The sequence below is a fragment of the Coenobita brevimanus genome, chromosome 41, assembly GCF_032717465.1.
Source record: "Coenobita brevimanus isolate Jiangsu-jjx chromosome 41, ASM3271746v2, whole genome shotgun sequence".
NCBI classification, from domain to species: Eukaryota; Metazoa; Arthropoda; class Malacostraca; order Decapoda; family Coenobitidae; genus Coenobita; species Coenobita brevimanus.
In genome coordinates, this window is record NC_136994.1 from 16287319 (window position 1) to 16309413 (window position 22095).

Consider the following 22095-nt stretch of genomic DNA (forward strand, 5'->3'; position numbering starts at 1 on the left):
AGTATAAGAGAGAAGTGGAGGAACGATTGGGCAAATATGAATTGGAGCAGATGGGAGACGTGGAAGGTGTGTGTAAGATATTTACAGAAGAAATATGTGCAGCATGTGATGTGGTGTGTGGAAGGAAGAGAAGACGGAGGGGGGTGCAAGGAACAGCGTGGTGGACTGAAGAGGTGAAACAGGCTGTGGCACAAAAGAAGAAAGCATACAATGAATGGATGAGAAATAGGGGCATGGAAGAAGTTGAGAGGCGGAAGAGAGAGTTATATGTGGAAAGAAAGAGAGAGGTGAAAAGTTTAGTAAGAGAGAGTAAGAAGAGAGTGGATGAGGAATTTGGAAGGAATTTGAGTGTAAAGTGGAGGGACTGTAAGAAAATGTTCTGGAGAGAAGTGAAAAGAGTAAGACAGGGTGGAAGTGAAGTTAGCAGGGGAGTGAAAGATAAAAATGGTAAATTACTAGTGGAGAAGGGAGAAAAAGTGAACAGATGGAGAGAACACTTTAAGGAATTGTTGAACGCAGAGGATGGAAGTAATGCGAGTATAAGTGGCTGGGGAATGGCTGGGAGAAGGAGGGAGGTGAGAAGACAGGAAGAAATCAGTAGGATAGAAGTTGTGGAAGCAATGAAGAAAGTTAAATCGGGGAAAGCCCCAGGAATTGATGGAGTGTGTGGTGAAATGCTGAAGCATGGGGGAGAGATAGTAGTAGAATGGATGTGGAAGATGTGCAGATTGGCCTGGGAGGAAGGTAGAGTCCCGGAGGATTGGAAGTCAGGTATAATTATTCCCTTGTACAAAGGAAAAGGGGAAAAAGAAGTGTGTGGTAATCATAGGGGCATTTGTCTTCTTAGTATAATAGGAAAAGTGTATGGTAGGATACTTATAGACAGAGTTAGAGAAAGAACAGAGAAATTAGTTGGAGAAGAACAGGGAGGCTTTAGGAAGGGAAGAGGTTGTGTAGATCAGATATTCATTCTTAGATGTTTAGTGGAAAAGTTTCTAGAGAAGGGAAAGAAGTTGTATGCGGCTTTCATGGATTTGGAGAAAGCATATGACAGGGTGGATAGACAAGGATTGTGGAAAGTGTTAAGAATATAAGGTGTAGATGGGAAGTTGTTGAATGCTGTGAAGAGTACGTACGATGGTGCGAAGGCTGCAGTGCGTGTGGATGGTGAACTAAGTGAATTTTTCTCTTTGAAAGTTGGGTTGAAACAGGGATGTGTCATGTCTCCATGGTTGTTCAATCTGTACATGAATGGGGTAATAAAAGAGGTACAAGGTAGGGTAGTGGATGTTGGAGTGGCCCTGGTGAGAGAGGGTAGTGTTTGGAAACTCCCTGTACTGTTGTTTCCAGATGATACTGTGTTGTTGAGTGAAGACGAAGGGGAGCTGCAAGGCTTGGTGGATGAGATTGGGAGAGTGTGTAAGAAACGGAATCTAAAGGTGAATGTAGGGAAGAGTAAAGTGATGGTCTTTGAGAGAGGTGAAGTTAGTGAATGTACAGCGAGGTTGGATGGTGAGGAATTGGAAAATGTGAGTACGTTTAAGTACTTGGGTAGTGTGATGAGTAAGGATGGAGGTTTGGAGGGTGAAGTGCTTGAAAGGGTACAGCAGGGAAGAAAGGTTGCTGGTTCTTTGAAAGCAGTGATAAGAAACAGGGAAGTGAGCATGGAAGTGAAAAAGTTACTGCATGACAGTATTGTGATACCAACTCTAACGTACGGAAGTGAAGCTTGGACATTGTTGGAAGGACACAAGTCGAGAGTGAGAGCAGTGGAAATGGGTTATTTAAGAGGAGCCTGTGGAGTCACGTGGAGAGACAGGCTGACGAATGAAGATATAAAGGAGCGTTGTGGTGTGGATATGGATGTGATAGGAAGCGTTATGAGAAACACACTGAGGTGGTTTGGCCATGTGGAGAGGATGGAGGGTGAAAGACTGACGAAGAGAGTGTATGTGAGTGAGGTGGAGGGGGGAAGAGGGAGGGGGAGGCCGAGGATGAGATGGAGTGGAGAGGTATATGAGAGAGGGGTGTGTGAGTTGGGAGCAGGGCAGTGAAATGGCGGGGGACAGGGCGACTTGGAGGCGATTTGTTTGTGGTCACCCCAAACGGGATTGAGGCGTCTGGCAATAGATAGATAGATTTATTACTTCAGTCCTGCAGTCTATTGAGGTCCGCTTGCATTGTCAACAGATCATTTTCTGAATGTATATCCTTAATGATTTTGGCATCATCAGCAAAACGTAAGGTTGGGAACTCCAGTTCGCTCACCAGATCATTGATATAAACTCAGGAAAGCTTCCTGGCATAACTCCTTCAAAACAGAATATCTAGTCCTGCAGTGGATGAGTGGAATTAATCTGATACTTAAACAGGTACTAAAGTACATGCCTACACAATTTTCAACCAATCCTTGAAAACAGGTGGCTTAAAACAATTATTTTTGCTGTCTCTGATCTTCAAACTTATCCTAAAACAAAGTCAAGAGATAAAAAGGATGGCAATTACGAACGTGTCTGTGACTGTAAAGGATGAAGAGCTGGGTGAATCCCCCGAGCTGGGCCCAGTGAACCACACAGCTCTAGGGCATGGCAAGATCATTGTACAAACCGCTACATCTCTCATCAAAAATACGTTACCGTGGTGCGAGCTCGAACTGCGAAGACAGAAGGCTACAACCTGGGACACCTGCTGTTTGGCCTCAATGCAAGGTCTGACAGTCTGGCCACCATAAGTCAGTGACAGTCATTGTACGGTACTTTATCTTTAATAACACTGACCCCCCCCCTCCTTATATATCCATGCAATACTTGCCTGCCCTACAGCAAAATTCTATATATAAAACACAATAAATCATTAGCGACCTCACCTTCATCCTCCAACTTCCAACACAGTTATATAGTAAATCTTGTTTTCGCAACAGATGTATAATTTCTGTAGGAAACATAAAATAAAAGAGAATTAAGTTAGAAAATACAAAAAATAACAAATAAAAATCGGCCGAAGAAATTTTAAGAGAGAGAAGAAGTACTGTTAAATCTTTAATCGACAATATTACCATCATATAAGCAGGATGTAATGACTTGTTGGGCGTCAATTTTAAAAAGTCCCGAATGAGGGGTCAAATATTATGTGGACTTCATAGGAATCTGTGAATAATAAACCTCACTACAGAAGAAGAACACTGAATAATATAGGTAAAACATGACCTGGATGGACAGCCAAAGGTCAAACAGCCTGGCCATTTGACAGGTTCTGATTCATGACCCTCTTTACTATAGGGTCTCTAGCTTGCATGAGCGAAAAGAAGCTCAAGGTGTAGGAAAGACAACATAAAACACGTTCACATTTTCAATCCCACGGCGGAGAGACGCAAATGCGACGTCCATCCAGGAACTAAACTTTACATTCTTCACCGCGCCTCGCTGTGGCGAGGCGCTGTCCACCATATATATATATATATATATATATATATATATATATATATATATATATATATATATATATATATATTAGGAACATTGGTTCGCTGCACGGGATGGCACTGCAGGGGAGATTGCTTGCCTGTGGCTGATGGGTTAGCTCGGTCTGACAGAGTACTTTTTTTTTTTTTTTTTTATGTGTCCGACTCTGGGCATAGGCTTCACAGCCTGCTATCAAGGCCCAGCAGTCCTCCTACATACCATACACCTCTACATGTCACCACTTCGGCGCTAACACCCACCGTCCATATTGAATACATGCTAGGGCTGTCTCATACAGGACTGGTGTATTGGTATTAGCGGGGGTATTTTTACGACATGTCGGCGGGACTTCTGGTAGATCAGTAAAGCCTGATTTAATGAAATTCAAATCCTTAAACTGTTCCCTGCACCAGCCGGGATTCGAACCTGGGTCCGTTAGGACTGCAGGCCATCTCTCTACCGATTGAGCCACCGCCTCCCCCCACTGCTACTCAGCTCGTCGCACAAGGCTTAACTTTACCGCTGAAATTTTTATTAGCGCTTCGTACCTTTTACAACAATAACTACTTAAATTTCAGTTTAATTTGTATTTATTAGTACCTATGTTATTTTTTAGCAATCAATTTGAAAAGAATAAAGATGACGGATTAGTGGCAACTAATTACATAATTCACTTTCAAATGAGCAATACTTGAAAAGTTCACTAAATAATTAGTAAAGGCCATATAAATAACATTAATGTAACCCCCAGGAAAAATATTGCTGATTGTAAACAAACTACGTCACAGCTGCCATCGCTGAAGACGGAGTTACTTGGGATTTTTCGTTATTTTTACCTTGTTAGTGCATTTAATCACCAGAATCTTTTGTCAGTAACCATGGGAAATACTTGGAAGACTATAACTTCCCAGAGAAGGTTGAAAATAGTGCAGGAGATCGTGAACTCGCTTTAATAGCTTGGGGGAAATAGAGAAAGAGAGGCGGCAGTTCCTCTCGTAGTGAAGTCCCGTGGGTTATTTTTACCTCAGTAGCTTCTTGCCCTTCATCTGGTCTAGTCGCACCCTCTCCTTCTGCTAAGTCTTTATCTTCCTGTTTATTTTATCTCGCTACAATCTGTTTGGACTCTAAACCTCGCCCCAAACCCCTACAATCTCTCTGGACTGTCTTAAAACCTGGCGTAAAGCCCCAACCATGATACAAGCCCTCTGAATCCTAATTTAAACCCGGTCTTTCCCTGGACGCAGACAGACCTCCCTTAAATCCCTTACAGTATTTGTAGACTATTGTAAACCTTGCCTACTTCCCCTGCAATCTCTTGATGCGAACTTAAACTTCACCAAAAACTTCTACAGTCCCTGGCCTCAATATTAAATCTTGCCAAAAACCTTTACAATCTGTCTGAATTCTGACCTAAACCTCACCAAAAATCCATAACATGGATGACGATATGGAAGACGAGATCATTTACGAACTGTTCACGGCGCACATCCACATCATTTGGAGGTATCTGGGCGTCACTTCAGCAGGTCTGGTGGAGTTCATCATGCCGGGACCAGGGGAAAGCTTCAAGACTAAAATATTCCAACCTGGACCCTTCATGTTCCTGATGTTTTTGATCCTCGTGGCGAGTGTGGCATTACAATCAAGCAGTCATGTCATCCGCCACTGGTTAATCAAAGCCCCCTACCTCCTCGGCCTCAATTCGGTGGCCGACTCGACCTTTAAGAAGATCGGCGTTGTTGGATTGGATCTCACGAATGCCACAGAGAATGTGACGTGGGAGTTCAGTGATGGGATTGTTGGGGTGTATGGGATGCAAGGTCGCCGCGGCAACATGGAGGATCGCTTTGCAGTCCTGCAGGATGTTGATGTTGGTGGCAAGAAGATGTCCTTCTTTGGGGTGTATGATGGACATGGAGGCCAGGTAGGAATACAAGTTGATGCTGTACCAGTAGTACTTATATTTATGGTGAATATTAATTTATTTTATTTGCCTTGCCTGTTTTTGTTTAGGAGATTCATTCATATCTTCCATATTAGTTGTACAGCCAGTTTGTTCATAAGTTTCATTTCTTCCAGTTGTTTCATTCTGCCTGTTTTCTTTCATGTTTCTTTCATTTCCTCCTTTTTAAAAATTTGTTCTACCTATTTTTGTTCATAAGTTTTAGTCATTTCTGTGTGTTCTTTTATTTGTTATGCCTGTGTTTTCTTATAGTATTCTTCCATTCCTTGTATTGGTTCTGCCTGTTTCATTCATTTCTTCCTTTCTTTCTGTTTGGTCTGCCTGTTTCTTTTCATAAGTATCTTTAATTTTTCATTCCTACTGCCTGTTATTGTTCATATATTTCTTAAAATTGTACCATTTCTTTTATATTTTTGCCTGTTTGTTCGTACTGGTAAGTCATTTTTATTTCTTCCATTCCTTTCAGTGGCAGTTCCGCTTGTTTTTGTTTGGAAGTTCATTTCACTTTCGTACATTTTCTCTGCCTCATTTTGTTCATAAGTTGTTTAGTTCCGTCCATAATTTCCTCCAGTAATGTTTTCTTTTGATTTTAGTGTCCCAAGAATTTTAATAGCTACATCTTGAATTAAGGTAGGTAAGAATAAGTTAGAAAAGGTTCGGTCTTATCCTGGTGTTAAGTGTGAAGTCAGGCCACATAAAGTAGACAAGAAGTAAATGGTTCATTTGACGGGCCCTTATTTGGTCCGGTCCTCCCAAGGGATGTAAATCCAAACAACAAATGGTTCATTTAGTTTCTTCTAGTATTGTACCTCCTTTTGTTTCTGGTATTAGGTTTTTTGGGATTCATTTAAAGAATCAGAAGTTTTATCATAAGCAGTCCAGGAAGAAACGAAAGAATATACAGTAACACCAGAAACAGCTGGAACAAATAAAAGTAATTTTTATCATAGTGGTACTGATGCTTCTGTTGAAATACTGAATTTGTTATAGAACGTGCTATAATTACCTTATCGTTTGCAGTAAAGTTTTGCTAGTGCTGTACAGTGTAACAATATAGACATCATTACTGGGTAAAAATGTGTAATTCAGTTCCATGGGCATGAAGTGGTATTGCAACATAATTTTCACCCAAGTTTTAAGTATTTCTCTTCTTGTGTGTTTTTAATATCACTGTAAAGGCATAGATGTGGTATGGTAAACACAGTGCATGTAGTAATATTTATCGTAAGCATTTAATGTGTGGTCCCTTAGCTAAACTTATCTGCCTAACTCAGTGTAACTTACCTAGCTATTTCAAATCCTTTATGATGTTACCGTACCAGTATTACTTTGCATGATACTAAACTGGATATTACTGTATATTCTACTGTTTACTACAGTGAACTCAATTACAGTAGGCTGTCTGTCATTGCAGTATCCAGCCCAACTCAGTATCTGGGACTTTTGGCTTGGTTCTGTTAAAGCAACCAAACACAGGTATACCCCAGTTTAATGATGCATTTGGTTAAGTAAAAGCCCATCGCTAGGTGGAGTATCATATCTCGGAGTAGATTTAACATGTAAAGTACAGGAATGCGTTTTTAAACCCTTGTTTCCCCCCCAACCAAGTCCTAAACCCACCCAAATAAGTCCAAAAACAAGTTTCTAGCTAACCTAAACCCTCAAATATCTTTAAAACATGCTAAACTAAGCCTAAAGCAGTTTATAACTCACCTAAACCCAAAAATAAAATCTGAAAATCATCAAATATAGCTAAGTCTGAAAAAGTCACAGTAAACTGTACCCCAAAATGACAATGTTCACCCGACCTGTGACAAAAACACATTAATCTAGGTCTAAAAGCAGTTTATAAATCAACGTAAACACAAAATTTAAGTCTAAAATATCATCAAAATAGATTTTTAAAAATCAAAACCCATCATTAAACCAGGATTTGCCCATCGTTAGGTGAGGTATGGTAGTATTTCTACCTCCATCTCTAGGCCGGGGATTTGCATGTAGGGGTATCATATCTCAGGGTATACTTGTATCAGGTGAAATTATGCAATATCCAGCACCAGAACAGGAGGTAACTGGCGGGTCTATGCAATATCTGGCTCCGAGGTGTATCAACTTGCTCATAAACTTCGGCCAGCCGTTGCTGTATTACTGTATTTTATTGTTACTTTATTGTATTTTATGCTTAATTTTCATCTTTTACTCATGGGAAAGTTTTTAGGATAGAGGGTTGAGACAGATAATAACGCAGTATCCATCTCGATGCCAAATATTGAGCCAATGGGAGGGTACTGTGTAATATGCGCGCAGGGCTTGGCTGAATTACACCGGAAAATTGAGAGTTTACTGTATTGTGGAAATATTCGTGAGGGAGTACGTCTCCAGGTTGGTGAAATATGCTTATACAGTATTGTAATATAATATTGGTAAATATTGCATTCTTTATGTTGTATGATAAAACATCGCTTAATGGAATAGGAAGGTGGGTGTTAGACTGCTTCTAGCCAACTCTAACCCAACTTAAGTTGCCATCTCTTCATCTTGATTAGTGATTTGTAAAATTAGATTAGACCTAACAAAAACACTAAGCTAGTCATGAAGAAGTACTATGGAAAGGCTGTACATCCATAGTGTTGTCTTTTTCCCCCCACTTATGTTCATGAAATAATGTTAAAAAAAAAAAGAAAAAAAAAAAAAGAAAAAAAAAAAAGGCCAGGTTAAGGTTAGTAGAGTATAGCTTACTTGCTGTTTGGAAACAAAAGTAGACAAATGATGTGGATGAAATATAGCATACCCACATAATAAAATAATGTGTACTGTATTTTGGAGTCCAGGTCAGAGCAGAACTGTTTTAGCCTCACCATAAACACAATTTCACCAGTCACTCATGAATCTCATTTAAGAGTAGCCTTGATACAAAACATTTCCCTGACGGACACACATGTAGGCTCATGTCTGCAAATGAGAAAATAGCAGACATTTGCCCGGGCATGATTCAGGCTTGTCACAGATGTGCAGCAGGTGGGGATGAGATACATAAGTATTTTTTCTCAGCTTTAGCTTTAGCTTCTTCTCTGTCAGTTTCAGCTTCCCCCACTCCTTGTGCACTGGTATGTGTGTTGTATGTACTGTGTGTGGGGGGGGAAATACATGCCTGGGCAACTTCACATAGGATTGTATACTATAATCTTTTTCCTGTTTCATATGAGTCAGGTATTTAGACATTTCTGTGTTTTACAGGCAAATATTAATATGTAGTAATATAAATGATAGGTGAAATATAGAGGTAAGGATCATTAATTACCCTGTCCAACAAATTAAGGGTGTAATTCTCAGATGAATGTGCACACCTGTAGCAGATGTGTTTAGGCTATATTTCTTGAACACTTTCAGTCTCCAATGACTCACTCCCAGCTGAACTTAATCATCCAGTACAGGTTGGAATAAAATACAAGCGAAGACCATGATAGGGTTAATGGTAATAATATTAACACTCAGGCTCCTTTGACTCACTCTAAGCAGAATAAAATTATCTGCTGCTAGCGGTGATAAAATAATGTTACAGAAGATTATGAGATATTTATTGGTGACAGTACAGTAAAACCTCGATATAACGGACTTCAGTAGACCGGAATTCACTTTTATCGGACTTGAGGAGCTACCGGACTAAATTCCTATATATCGGAAAAAGTCTGATAAAGCCAGAGGCAGTCCGGACTGCCTGACCACTTCAGGTGTGTTCAACACGATCAGGTAAAGACATGTTTATCAGTGTATAATATAGTATTATTGTATATATTATACTACAGTAATCACTCTAATATCCGGACGCCCAATAACCGAACATCCCCACTAACCGAACCTTATCGTCCTGGGATCAAACATTCCCAAAATGGTCCGAAAATCCAAAAAAATTGGAAAAAAACCCGATTTTTTGCCGTCCGTAATTTGAACTTGCCGCGCGCGCCGCGTGAGAGCATTGTTTTGGTTCGTCATTCCTCCGACGTCCGATAGAGCGCCGCTGCATCCTCCCCACTTCCCGCCTGTCTCTCACCGCGACTGGACCTGCGCTCTTCGTAATGGCTGCCCACGTGCTCGCTTTTGTGGTGGTGCCGTACTTGCTGCAAGGCCTCCTGCTGCTCTCTGCCCTACTCTTAGTGTGTGTGATGATGGCCCCGCCTCCTGAGAAAAGGAAAGAGAGTGGTGTTGACTCTGGAGAAGAAACGGGAGATATTGGAGAAGGTTGATGCGGGTTGGTCTTCTCTCGCATTCTCCGCGAGTTCAACCTGGCCCGGTCGACTTTGTTTGATATCAAGCGTTCCCGAGACAAGCTCATGCAGTACACGGCTGACTTCTCGTCGAGAAGCAAACGCAACGTGGAGAGGAAGGTTATGTTTACTCCCAAGTAGAGATGCAGAGATCGACACCGCTCCAACGTTGGATTTGCAGAGATCGACCGCCTGGGAACACCAGATGCTGTTGGCATCCCTACGTGTCAAGTGGGTTGGTGGAGGATTATAGTAGCCGCAGCGAGAAATGAACGCTGTGGTGGGGCAGCCGGTCATCCGGGGATTCCCCCACTGTAGCCATATCCACTTGTCACCGACCATAGAGGTAGGATGTCACCGACCATCGGCCACCGCTGCAGCCCCGCTCCATGATCCTTACCCTGTGTCTCTGGCTTTCTCTTTCTCTCTCGGTTTCTATATAAACTGCTGTATTTCCGAAACTAATTATGAAATTATTATGACTTTTGTTCCACACCACCACTGAGGTAAAAATCAAGGAGAGTTTTCTGTATAAAGGTTTCCCCCCCCCTTGTCTGAGGGCAGGTCAGTTCTGGCGAGTGTATAATTATAGGTCAGGCGGAGGTATCGGCAAGGCCGCACTCCCCGCTCATATGCCACATTTAGGAGGGGGAAAGACTAAGAAAAGAAATTTAACGCTAACTAACCTTCTTTGTTTTATTGCTTTGAAACTTAAAAAAACTTGGGAAAAGTTAATGTGCAACACTTAAATTTAATGGAACATTATTTGGACTAAAGTGAACACTGTATCAGGAAAAGAACGGACTTCTGTGTGTTAGGACTAGAGAAAGTTCAGTGCAAGACTTCAGGAAGAGTGTAGTGCAAGTGTCTTTAGGAAATGTTCGTTACTGTCAGAGTCCGAGAGGAGGCGATACGGTATTCATCGAGGTCCTCGAGACTTGCTGTAAGTACAAAATGTTTCATGTTGTACTATTTTCCATACTATATTTACTCGAGAATGTTTCATATTGTATGTTTTTTTCCCATACTACTCCAAGCACCACTGTGAGTGTCATACTGTACTTCTAGAGTTCCATACTAAACTTACCTGGAACATGCATGCTAGTAGGAATGGGTTTTTCAGAGTTCGGTTAGGTCCGTAAGGTTAGGTCTGGTTAGAGTCCTAATATACCAGAATGTTTATTAATGTATGAATATTACTTCTACCACCCTATTGCATTTATCCAGTCATTTATATGCCTTATTGGTGTGATTTGGGTGTTAAATGGAGTGCTATGTATGTGACCCCCGTTGTACCTAGGTGTTTCCTTACTCCGTAAATACAAGTCCTTTGACGCGGCCCAATATCCGGACTAACGCCTGATATCCGAACCACGATGCCCAGCACAGGGGGATAGCTTCTGAGTGATTCACCTATGTTGCTACAGTGGGGGAATCCCAGGTCATCCCGGCTGCCCCACCACAGCGTTCATTTCTTGCTGCGGCTACTATAGTGCCCCTCCCTGTAAAACAATTAACTCTAAGCCCTTGGCCACCCCATTTGGGATACATGGCGTCTGGCAATGAATGAATGAATGAACATTTTTGTTGATGATTAAGCTTAAGAGACATATTAGAGTACGGCATCTTTGTAAAAGAAAGCCTTGAGTAGAATGTTGAAAGGCAGTAATATTAAATTTGTTATCAGCTCTATTCCCTGCATATGACAGTACCATCTTATCTTTCTAAATTTGTTGGTATTCTTTTCTGTCATACAGTCAAGTCAAGTTGCCTAATCCACGGCAATTAGAGACTGGTACCTACCCGCTGATTACAAATTCCGCAGTTTACAAAGTTAAGAACCAGTGGGAAAAAAGGATATTTAGTGTGGACCCTCGTGGAACCCCCCTACAGCACCCTACCTACACCTAACTACCCAACAGCAAACACAACCAGACAATCTTAGAAATATTCAGTGCATGTATTTAATAGAAATAAACAATAATTAAGTGGAAATAATAATTAAGGGGCCTCACCTGACTCCAACAAATGAAAATGCTTAAGTGGATGGGGTGGGTAGGGGCCAAGTCTAGAACTCGCGGGGGAACACATGTAGGTGGTGGTTGGTGGGACTGGAGGTAAACAAAACATGGTGGCTGTAGTGTGCACACTTGCCACCAGGGCCGGGCTATGATTGGCTGCTGGGTCTAGTTTGTCTGTGATTGGCTAGCAGCTGCAGAACACATCATGGGTGCCCGGACATTATAAATCTCCTCGGAAATGAGCCACTTTGGAACTTAGGAACTGCGTTTTTTGAGTTTTTTTCTTGGAATAAAAAAAATACTGACTTAGTTGGGCAAAGTACCACGGCTCACAAATACGCGGCTGACAGGTATGCGAATTAGGCGACTTGACTGTACTTATCCATCAGCTTCATATTTCTCTGACCTGGTATGACATGACAGTGCGTGATTCATGCTTTGATTTCATCTTTACTCCTGTAATTTACTGAGTTAAGAAATTGTAAAGTGACAGAAAAAGCAGGTATTTCTGTGGATAAAAGTGACTCAGCTCCATCAGTACAGTGAATATATATTTTTGTAGGTGCTGTCAGACAGTTTGATTTAGCATAGGAGGGACCTACCTGTAATTTAGTGATGAGGTTAAAAGTGTCCATATTGATTTCAGTTTATTGAGTACAGTAGTGTCTCATTTATTTTTGCTTAAACCATATGAACATTGTATCAAAATACAGTACTGTATTACCAATTCTCACCACTCTAATTCTCACTAAAAGATGGGGTGGAGTAGGCTGCAGAAACTAATAGAAAGCAGAAAAGTGGGAGAAATATGAAATAGTATGCCCATTGAAGTTGGCCACACAATCTTTCATACATAAAAATTCACAAATCTAAGCTCCACCTCGCAGTATTATGTTATGCAAGTTTATCTCCATAAATTTGAAGGCACTGTACTTCAAAACGTATTAGGACTGAAGCTGACTAAATTTGCTTAATTATACCTTACATGAATACCAGGACAATATAAATTTTCCAGGTCACAGTAACCTACATACAAAGCAGATTAGAGCCACAGTGGGTAAAAATGCTGACACATAATGATAAGTTTACACAGCAGCAATCTCACACATGCTACCTTTTTATCATAGTTTTTCTTGTATAAATTAGAGGATGACAGCACTACATTCATGGGTAACATCAACCTACATACAGAGCAGAATAGAGGGTGGAGGACAGGAGTATAGAGTCGACGGGGGCTGGTTTCTAATGCATACCAAGTAGTAATAGTAGAAGTAACAGTAGTACTGTAGTAGTAGTAGTAGTTTTAGTTTATTAGTGAGAAGCCAGGTTAAGGTGATGATGACAGAGTTTTAAACAGCAGCCTGTGACACATACAAGTTATGTTGTGAGCAGCGGGAAGTAGGGTAATGACAACAGCGACGATATTCTAATAGGAAAATGTGGTACCGGTATATAGCCTAATGTTGTGAGTTGCAGGAAATAGGGTAGCAATGATGATACTGTACATAGAACATGTGGCATATACAGTACTACTGTGAGCATTGAGAAATACAATAACAATGATACTTTATGAGTTACTTATGGCATATAGTGTTGTTAGTGGCATGAGACTGAAGGGTGGGGAAGTGTGGGGCTGGGAAACTTGCCAAGCTTGCCGGTGACAGAAACATCATTAGGGTAGTGCAGTTTTCTTAGAGGTAATTGTGCCAGCCAGCTACACGCCTCACTTTTAGGTACCTATTGACATTTAGTATCATGTGCTTTAGGTATTTTAACGACTACAGTGTTCCCTCATATACTTTATTTTTGTTACTTCATCATCATTATTACCATCCAGACCTCCTTTCCTTGCCCTAGGATTGGGTGGGGTGGATTCAGAGGGATAGAAAAAAGCTTGATAGAATGAGATATTGTCCAGAGTTGCCAAACTGAATGGACCACACTCCCATTCACTCACCATTCAAGCCCCCACAATCCACCAGACAGAATTATTCACCTCAGGTTAGACTTTGCAAACTGGATGTGTTTGATACAGCTTTCATGAACTACTTCAATATGTGGGGGACTTCCTAAGGTGAGCAATATCATGTGGTTCCATCAAGAATATAGTAAAGACGATGTCACCTAGAGTCACATGGTTAGGGTGGTGGGTTTTCTCCGAGGTACTTGCGCCAGCCAGTTACATGTCTCACGTTTAGAATCATGTTGGCACATATACTATCATGTGTTGTACCTATCTTGTCACTTGAATCAGGTGATGTATTTTATAGTTTTTCATGTTAAATTGCCTCATGTTTGCATTGAAATTAATATCCACATTTAGATATTTGTTCACACTTTTAGTATCATGTGATGTACCCAGTAGCTACATAAACTCATTCTCTCTCTCTTTCTCTCTCTCTCATCTTTTGGTGTGAAAAGAGGTTTGAATGATGATGAGTTTTGCTACTGCTGTGTTCAAGTTGTGTGCCTTATCATATATCCTTTGCCCCAGAGGCCCCTTCACAGAACCTCATCCCTTGGTTTCCTTGGTCAAATTGTGGGAGCTCTCATGTCTTTTCAGATTTGTGCAGTGCTTCAGCCATTTACTCTCACATATTCTTTCCATGTGTCCAGATTATTGTAATAGTGTTTGGCACCTCAGTGTATCAGTCTCATTTGGTTGTAAACTCAGTAGACTGCAGGTTGGCTGTCCTTCTCCTGCAGTCCACCAACCTCTTTTGGGGGGATCAGGATGCAGGAGAGGGTTGTTTGTATAACTGGGCAATGCAGCTGCCTGGTTATATTAGTGCCACAGCAGGAAGGCATCTATTTCCATTGCTATCACCTTGCTAATACGTTACTGTAAATACAGTTACCGAGTGTCATCATAATTCTGCAGACAGTGTTCTTTCTTTCATTGTACCATCACTTTTACCTCCCATCTCTCTCACTCCAGTAGGCAGCACCTGTACATGTATTAGAGTGCTTATAGAGAGTGTTTGATAGATGCACAGAGTTTGTGAGGTGCATTGTTATTGGTTGAAGTGTGGATATACCAGTAGTGATTTATGGAATGCAGAAAGTTTGTGGAAGTTGTGTGTGAGGTGCATATGGTGTGTGTAAGAATGTATTGTTATCCATGTGGTGTATATTGTGGTATTGCCTATAGCTTTTTTGGTAGGAAGTAAATGACATTGAATGGCTGACCATGGCTGAAAAGCCTGAACAAAAATAGTCACTTGTATTGTCATGACAGCTTTCACAAATTTTCAGTTCATGAACATTTCTTAGTACAGTACCTGGACTACACAAATGTTGAGAACTGTCTTGATATTTGTCTTTCAAAAGTTGTTTTCCATTCCCAGCTATTATATGAATAACTATTGAATGAAGCTAGAACAGCAGGACTTTGATGGGAGAAGATGAGAAGTGTTGGGGTGGCAGGAGAGGCAGTGGAAGGGAAAGAATCGGGTTAAAGGCCTTCATTTCGTAGACATTCATACTGTGTCTGGGGATGAGACAACAGTTGAACACCGTGTGTGACTTTCCTGTTTTCTGTAGAGAGCATCCACTCACTGTCAGTAAGGGAAACAACTCCCAAAATAACTTAAAAGCCTTTGTGACTCTGCACCACCTCTGCAGTAAATTGTGTCACGCAGGTTCCATGACTCATTGACACTTCAGAGCCACGTTCCTGACCACGTATATATATATGGACCCAAACACAGAGAGAGAGACTGTGTAGTTGATAGTCATTCATGTGGATATTCAAGGTGACTTAATTAAAGGAAGTGCCAAGGTAATACTGACAGATAGATGAGGAAGTAGACCCATACACAGATTACACAGACTATTGGGCATGTGAACTGGCAAGGTTGTGTAATGACAGACGGGGAAGTAGACTGACAGATATAGAAACTGGTAGGTAAGGGATGAACTGCCAAGGTCGTAGTGACAGATAGATGAGGACGTAGACGCAGATATCACACAGAGAAATGAGTACCGTACATTAACTGTCAGGGTTGTGTCAGTGTGTAATGACGGATGGGGAAGTAAACAGACATAGAAGAACGAGTAACATGAGATGGATATAGTAACTGATAAATGGATATAGAGAGAAATAACAATGATAAAGAAATACTATACTCATTTCACCTTAACTTGAACGAAATTTGTCCTTTTCCATTTTATTTCTCATAGCTCACTGGCAGAAAAATATAATACACTGAACTTTATTGTACATCCTTTACATAGCACTTCTTCTTGACTAGCATCATTATCTAACATTGATCCATTCTTACATCTGAGCATTCAATATGGATAGATGTCAGTTTAAGGCCAGGTTAGAGTGAAAAGAGTATATTAAGTACGGGAATGAAATGCCAAGGTTGTTTGCTGATTGGCGAATGGATATAGAGGGATTAGTATGATTGGCACTAAGAGATTGATGCACACACACACACACACACACACACACACACACACACACACACACACACACACACACACACACACACACACACACACACACACACACACACACACACACACACACACATTTATGAGAGCACGCACATAACACACGCATTTATGAGAGCGCACACACACACACACACACACACACACACACACACACACACACACACACACACACACACACACACAGCATTATGGTAGTAGAAATTGAGATAAGTAGGTAGAAAGGAAAAATTAGAGATATAAGTACTGTAGGTAGGTCAGTAGGAGAGAGAGAGAGAGAGAGAGAGAGAGAGAGAGAGAGAGAGCTTTAGTTGTTTTGAATGACGTGTAGTGATACAGTACATGGGTAGTATTGTTCTGTCCAGTCCTCACAGTTGTAATGATAGTACTGTACTGTAATGATAATAGTTTTGCAAAGAGGGGAATAAAGTAATAGTAATTGTGTGTGTGTGTGTGTGTGTGTGTGTGTGTGTGTGTGTGTGTGTGTGTGTGTAAAAGGAAGGAACCCAAGGCTGATAGTCTGCAAAACTTAAATTCTTCCCGTTTATTTCAAGTAGTAGTAGTAATAGCGGCAGCAGTAGTAGTAGTAGTTGTAGTAGTAGTAGTTGTAGTAGTAGTAGTAGTAGTAGTAGTGGTGGTGGTGGTGGTAGTAATGATAATAAGAATAAAAGACTAATTCTTCGCAAAACATGGCAGGAAGTTGTTTGTGATCATAATTTACATGAAAAAGGAATGGACCTGGTTTCCTGTGTGTGTGTTTGTGTGTGTGTGTGTGTGTGTGTGTGTGTGTGTGTGTGTGTGTGTGTTTCCTCTGTATGATTCTCTCTCTCTCTCTCTCTCTCTCTCCAGTTTGGCATGGGGAGAACTCTATGTTGCGTCTTCTCGCCATCTCATTAATTTTCCCTGACACTTCTGACGTAGAGAGAGAGAGAGAGAGAGAGCGCACACACACACACACACACACACACACACACACACACACACACACACACACTGTATCCGTCTGCCTGTCAGTCTTAATTTCTGTCTCCGATATATTTGCAATGTATTTAATCTCATCGATATGGTTTCTATATGGAGAGGATGGAGAATGAGAGACTGACAAGAAGAGTGTACGTAAGTGAGGAGGAGGGGGAGACCAAGGATGATGTGGAGGGATGGAGTAGAGAGATAGGCAGGTGTGAGTTGGAGGAAGGGCAGCTTAATGCTAGAGGACAGGGTGACGTGGAGGCGATTTGTTTGTGGCCACCTCCTACGGGATTAAAGCTCCTGAGTATGGATAGATAGATAAATAGATATAGGTGGATTAATAGTTTTTTTTTTATAATATCCACAACTATAGTACTTTCATCTTAACTTGGCCCAGATTTTCGTCTTTTTGCAGCTAATTTCCTGTACCTCTGACATAAAAGACTAATACGGCATCACATCATTCCCTAGCACTTCTTCGTGACTAGCACCATATTCTAGGGTTAATCTCTTGCTACATCGCGGAATTTAAATAGAGATGGCAGTTTTACGCCTCGTGAAAGTGAACAGAGTATAGTAGAGGAAATGATTTAACTTTTCGTTTAAAAAAAAAAATCACCCGAAACTGAATCTGCGTGACAATAATAAAAATATAAAGTTACAGACGTCACCGGAGAGAGAGAGAGAGAGAGAGAGAGAGAGAGAGAGAGAGAGAGAGAGAGAGAGAGAGAGAGAGAGAGAGAGAGAAAGAAAGAGAGAGAGAGAGAGAGAGAGTGGTGCTTTTCGCGTTAGCTTGTCTTGGAAGTATTCAGTTCAGACAAGGTATCCCAAATTATCTTCCTGTGTTCCGAGAGAGAGAGAGAGAGAGAGAGAGAGAGAGAGGATGTTTCGCGTTAGCACGTCCTAGAAATATTCAGTTCAGTGTATCCCAAATTTTGTTTCTGAGAGAGAGAGAGAGAGAGAGAGAGAGAGAGAGAGAGAGAGAGAATGGCGTATGGAGTTAATATCTATCCTGAAGTATTTAGACGTTGCAGGCTGAATAAACTCTTTGTTGAGAGAGAGAGAGAGAGAGAGAGAGAGAGAGAGAGAGAGAGAGAGAGAGAGAGGTAAGGTACACGAAAGAAATGGGAAAGATATGGAAGAAAAGGTAGAGATAATCGAATTACAAAAAATGTGTGTGTGTGTGTGTGTGTGTGTGTGTGTGTGTGTGAGAGAGAGAGAGAGAGGGGGGGGTAAGGTATACGAAAGAAATGGGAAAGATATGGGAGAAAAGGTAGAGGTATTCGAATTACAAAACGTGTGTGTGTGTGTGTGTGAGAGAGAGAGAGAGAGAGAGAGAGAGAGAGAGAAGCACTTCTTGCGTGCTGCGGAGAGAGTAGGTTGGCTCAATGAAAATTATTTGATTATTGATAGAATTAAGTCGTAGTTACCTAAGTCCTCCCCCCCTCTCTCTCTCTCTCTCTTTCGTAGTTAGCGTGTTATATCCCATGAAGGAGAGAGAGAGAGAGAGAGAGAGAGCTTGTTCCGGTCTTGGCAAACTATCACACAACCCACCTAAGGCTTTCTTTACCGGGGAGAGAGAGAGAGAGAGAGAGAGAGAGAGAGAGAGAAAATCTAGGACGCAGACACAGCATCTTTCCTTATTACTAATCCACCTACATTTGGGAGCATGAGGGCAAAGATGAAAATTTGCGCTTGTCACCCCTAAAATGGAAGTTGATAGAAAATGAGGTTGTCGCCGTCCTCTTTTGCGTTATCATGACTGCCACCCCCTCCTCCTCCTCCTCCTGCTCCTCCTCCTCCTCCTCATCATCATCATCTTAATCATCATCATCATCATGAGTAGGGTTGGTTCTGAAATATGGAAATTGACACAACGTAGGTTTGATTTAATAATAATGATAATAACGGCAGTAGTAGTAGTAGTAGTAGTTTTGGTTGTAGCAGTAGTAGTAGCAGCAGCAGTAGTAGTAGTAGTAGTAGTTGTTGTTGTTGTTGTAGTAGTAGCCGCCTGCCCTGACTCCTCTTCAATAAAATGCGAGGAATTAAACCAGTGATTGCTTCCACAACTCTTTCACATACATAACAGAAACACCGCGTAATCCTCAGTACATTACACATTAATAAAATAGGAAAAAAAAAAGATGATACGCTAATTGCTTCAAGTCACCATCCTCCCACTCCCTTGTAGACCGAATTCTTTTTTAGATGTTCAGATATGGTACACTTAGTCTCGTTTATTATTATTATTATTATTATTATTATTATTTTGTGCAAGTGTGTCGCCCCAGATTTTTCCACTCTTTTCTGAATGTGGGAAAGTAGGTTAGGATGATGATGGTGATGATGATGATGATGATGATAACGACGGCAGTGGTGGTGGTGATGATTGATAATGATGATGAGGATTGATGATGTTGATACTGGTGATGATGATGATGAGGATTGATGATGATTGGAGGAATGTAGAATGAGATGAAAGTCACCGCCAAGCCAGTTTGTGTTTCATGAAGATTATTTACAAATGGAAAGAGTGTTTACGTGAAAGAAGAATGCGAATGTTTACCAGTGGAGAGAATGGGAATGTTTATAGGAGTGGGGAGAATGTTTATCCTGTGCTTGTTGCCCCTTCATTGGTGCTGTACAAGGACGCCTTCACATGGTGGCACCGATATGACGGGACGGTGGAGCTGCCCCATCATGCATACGTCCCTTAGTTCCCTCCCTATTCCCCGAAAGGAGATTGGTGGGGAATAGAACAGCTTCATTTAGCAGTCCATAGGAGCGCATATAGATGAGTCTCATTATCGTATCGTTTATAAAGGCTCCATCATTCTTGCATGCGTCGGTCTTGGTCACCTAATGGCGGCTCCCCACGCTGTACGATCTCTGGCAGCCTCCCTATTCAATCTCTTATCCCTGAGGTCACACTCTACGACCTAGTCCCAGGTCTTTTCGGTGTGCCTCTCACAGCCCCACCCCCATGGTTCACACTTTATCACTTTCCGCGCCCCGTTGTCATCCTCCATCCTCTCCACATGCCGAAACCATCTCAATCTGCCTCTCCTCATCACAGCACCAATACACTCCAGTCCCATCCTTCCTCCTCTCAACTCCTCTCGTCTTAACACCTTTACATACTGTTTTAAATACGTTACTTTTTTTTTTTTTTTTTAAATCTCATTTGCTAGTGTATCAGCAGTAAAAATCCCTTGGTATTATCTAGATTAGCTTTCCCAGTGAGACATGGAGTCACCTTCAATGGGTTTATTCGTGACTTTGTTTTGTACGTGGGTCTTTCTGTGAATTGGCGGGAAATCCCCTTTTTTTTTTTCTCTCTCTCTCTCTCTCTCTTTCGTTCTCATCCTTCTTCCTCCTCTCTTTCCCATTAACCCCTTCCTCCCTCCCTCTCTCTCTCTCTCTCTCTCTCTCTCTCTCTCTTTCTCTCTCTCTCTCTCTCTCTCTCTCTCTCTCTCTCTCTCTCTCTCCATCTCATCCTTCTTCTTCCTGTCTTTCCCATTAACCCCTCCCTCCCTCCCTCCCCCTCTCTCTCTCTCTCTCTCTCTCCCTCTCTTCCCCTCCCTCCCCACTAACACAAAATCTTATCATAGTGCGTTTCTAAGCTTTAACACGTTATAGATATGATACTACAAAATTTGTGACGTAACATTTTTGGATACGAGAAGATAATTTTTTTTTTCGTGATCAAAGGCGTTGCAAAAAGATATAATTACATTTTAAAAACCTCTTTTGGATCTTGTTCACGGTTTTGTTTTGTAGAGCCCAGTCGAGCGCTCACACACACACACACACACACACACACACACACACACACACACACACACACACACACACACACACACACACACACACACACACACACACACACACACACACACACACACCGGGCGTACTGTCAGGGTCATGTTAAATAGCTTGTGGTCAGTAATGGGCAAGTGCCAGGACAACACCACCAGCATTAACAAAGACAAGAAAATAAAATGTCGGGTAACATAAATTATTTGTGAAAAACACTGCCAAATTTTTCCCTCCCGAAGAAAGTTAACAAAATCATCATCATCATCATCTTCTTCGTCTTCATCATCATAATCTTCGTCATCTTCTTCTTCCTCTTCATCATCATCATCATGAAGAGAAGAGAGAAACCTGTACTTTACACAGGAAAAATCATCCAATATACTGTATTACCGTTATGCTGGGAAGCGAACCCGGGACTCTCAGGTGAGAGCCAAGCAGCATACCACTACACTACGACCTGGTAGAAGTTATTTCACATTGTCACAGTCTTGTAACCAATGTCCCTCCGCCCCCACTGTGGGCATGAAGAGGATGAGTTAACCCCCTGGCACTCGGGCAAGTAGATGCTTTTAATCTGTCCCAAGCACTTACGGCAAGTCAGAATGCCCACAGTGGGGGCGGAGAGACATTGGTTACAAGATTGTGACAGTGGAAGATAACTTTTACCTGGTCGTGGTGTAGTGGTAGCCTATGCTGCCTGGTTCTCACCTGAAAGTCCCGGGTTCGATTCCCGGCATAGTGCATGGATGGATCATCATCATCATCTTCTCTTACATCTTTTTCTTCTTTGAGACGCTATTTCCAGCTAATGCATAAGATGGTAGGGATCCAGATATAAGAACATAAAAACTCAAAAGTCGAAGAACTGTTATCATGGTTCACAGTAAAATCAACCAAACATTCATTCTCTCATTCAGGCTTGCGATATTCTTGGTTCCATCCCACAGATCAAAAGATCCACACAAAAATGCTCTTGACAATGCCTGTGAAATACGTAGAAGACATTTCGTTGACCGCCAAGTTTAAAATTGCTGCCTTTGTTTTGAATTTTTACGCATGGTTCGTTGGTGTTTTGAGTGAACCGAACACATGATAAAAATAAATGGTAGTAGTAGTAGTAGTAGTAGTAATAGTTG

The 22095-nt window shown here is 41.4% G+C and overlaps 1 protein-coding gene across 1 annotated transcript in view; it reads left to right on the plus strand.

Moving 5' to 3' along the window:
- Window positions 1-4896: 4896 nt before the first annotated feature.
- Window positions 4897-22095, plus strand: part of LOC145397487 (uncharacterized) — a 34951-nt gene continuing 17752 nt past the window's right edge. The window contains exon 1 of the mRNA XM_080270543.1: window positions 4897-5385. Within this exon, the coding sequence (XP_080126669.1) occupies window positions 4897-5385 (489 nt within the window). The remainder of the gene's footprint in view (window positions 5386-22095) is intronic.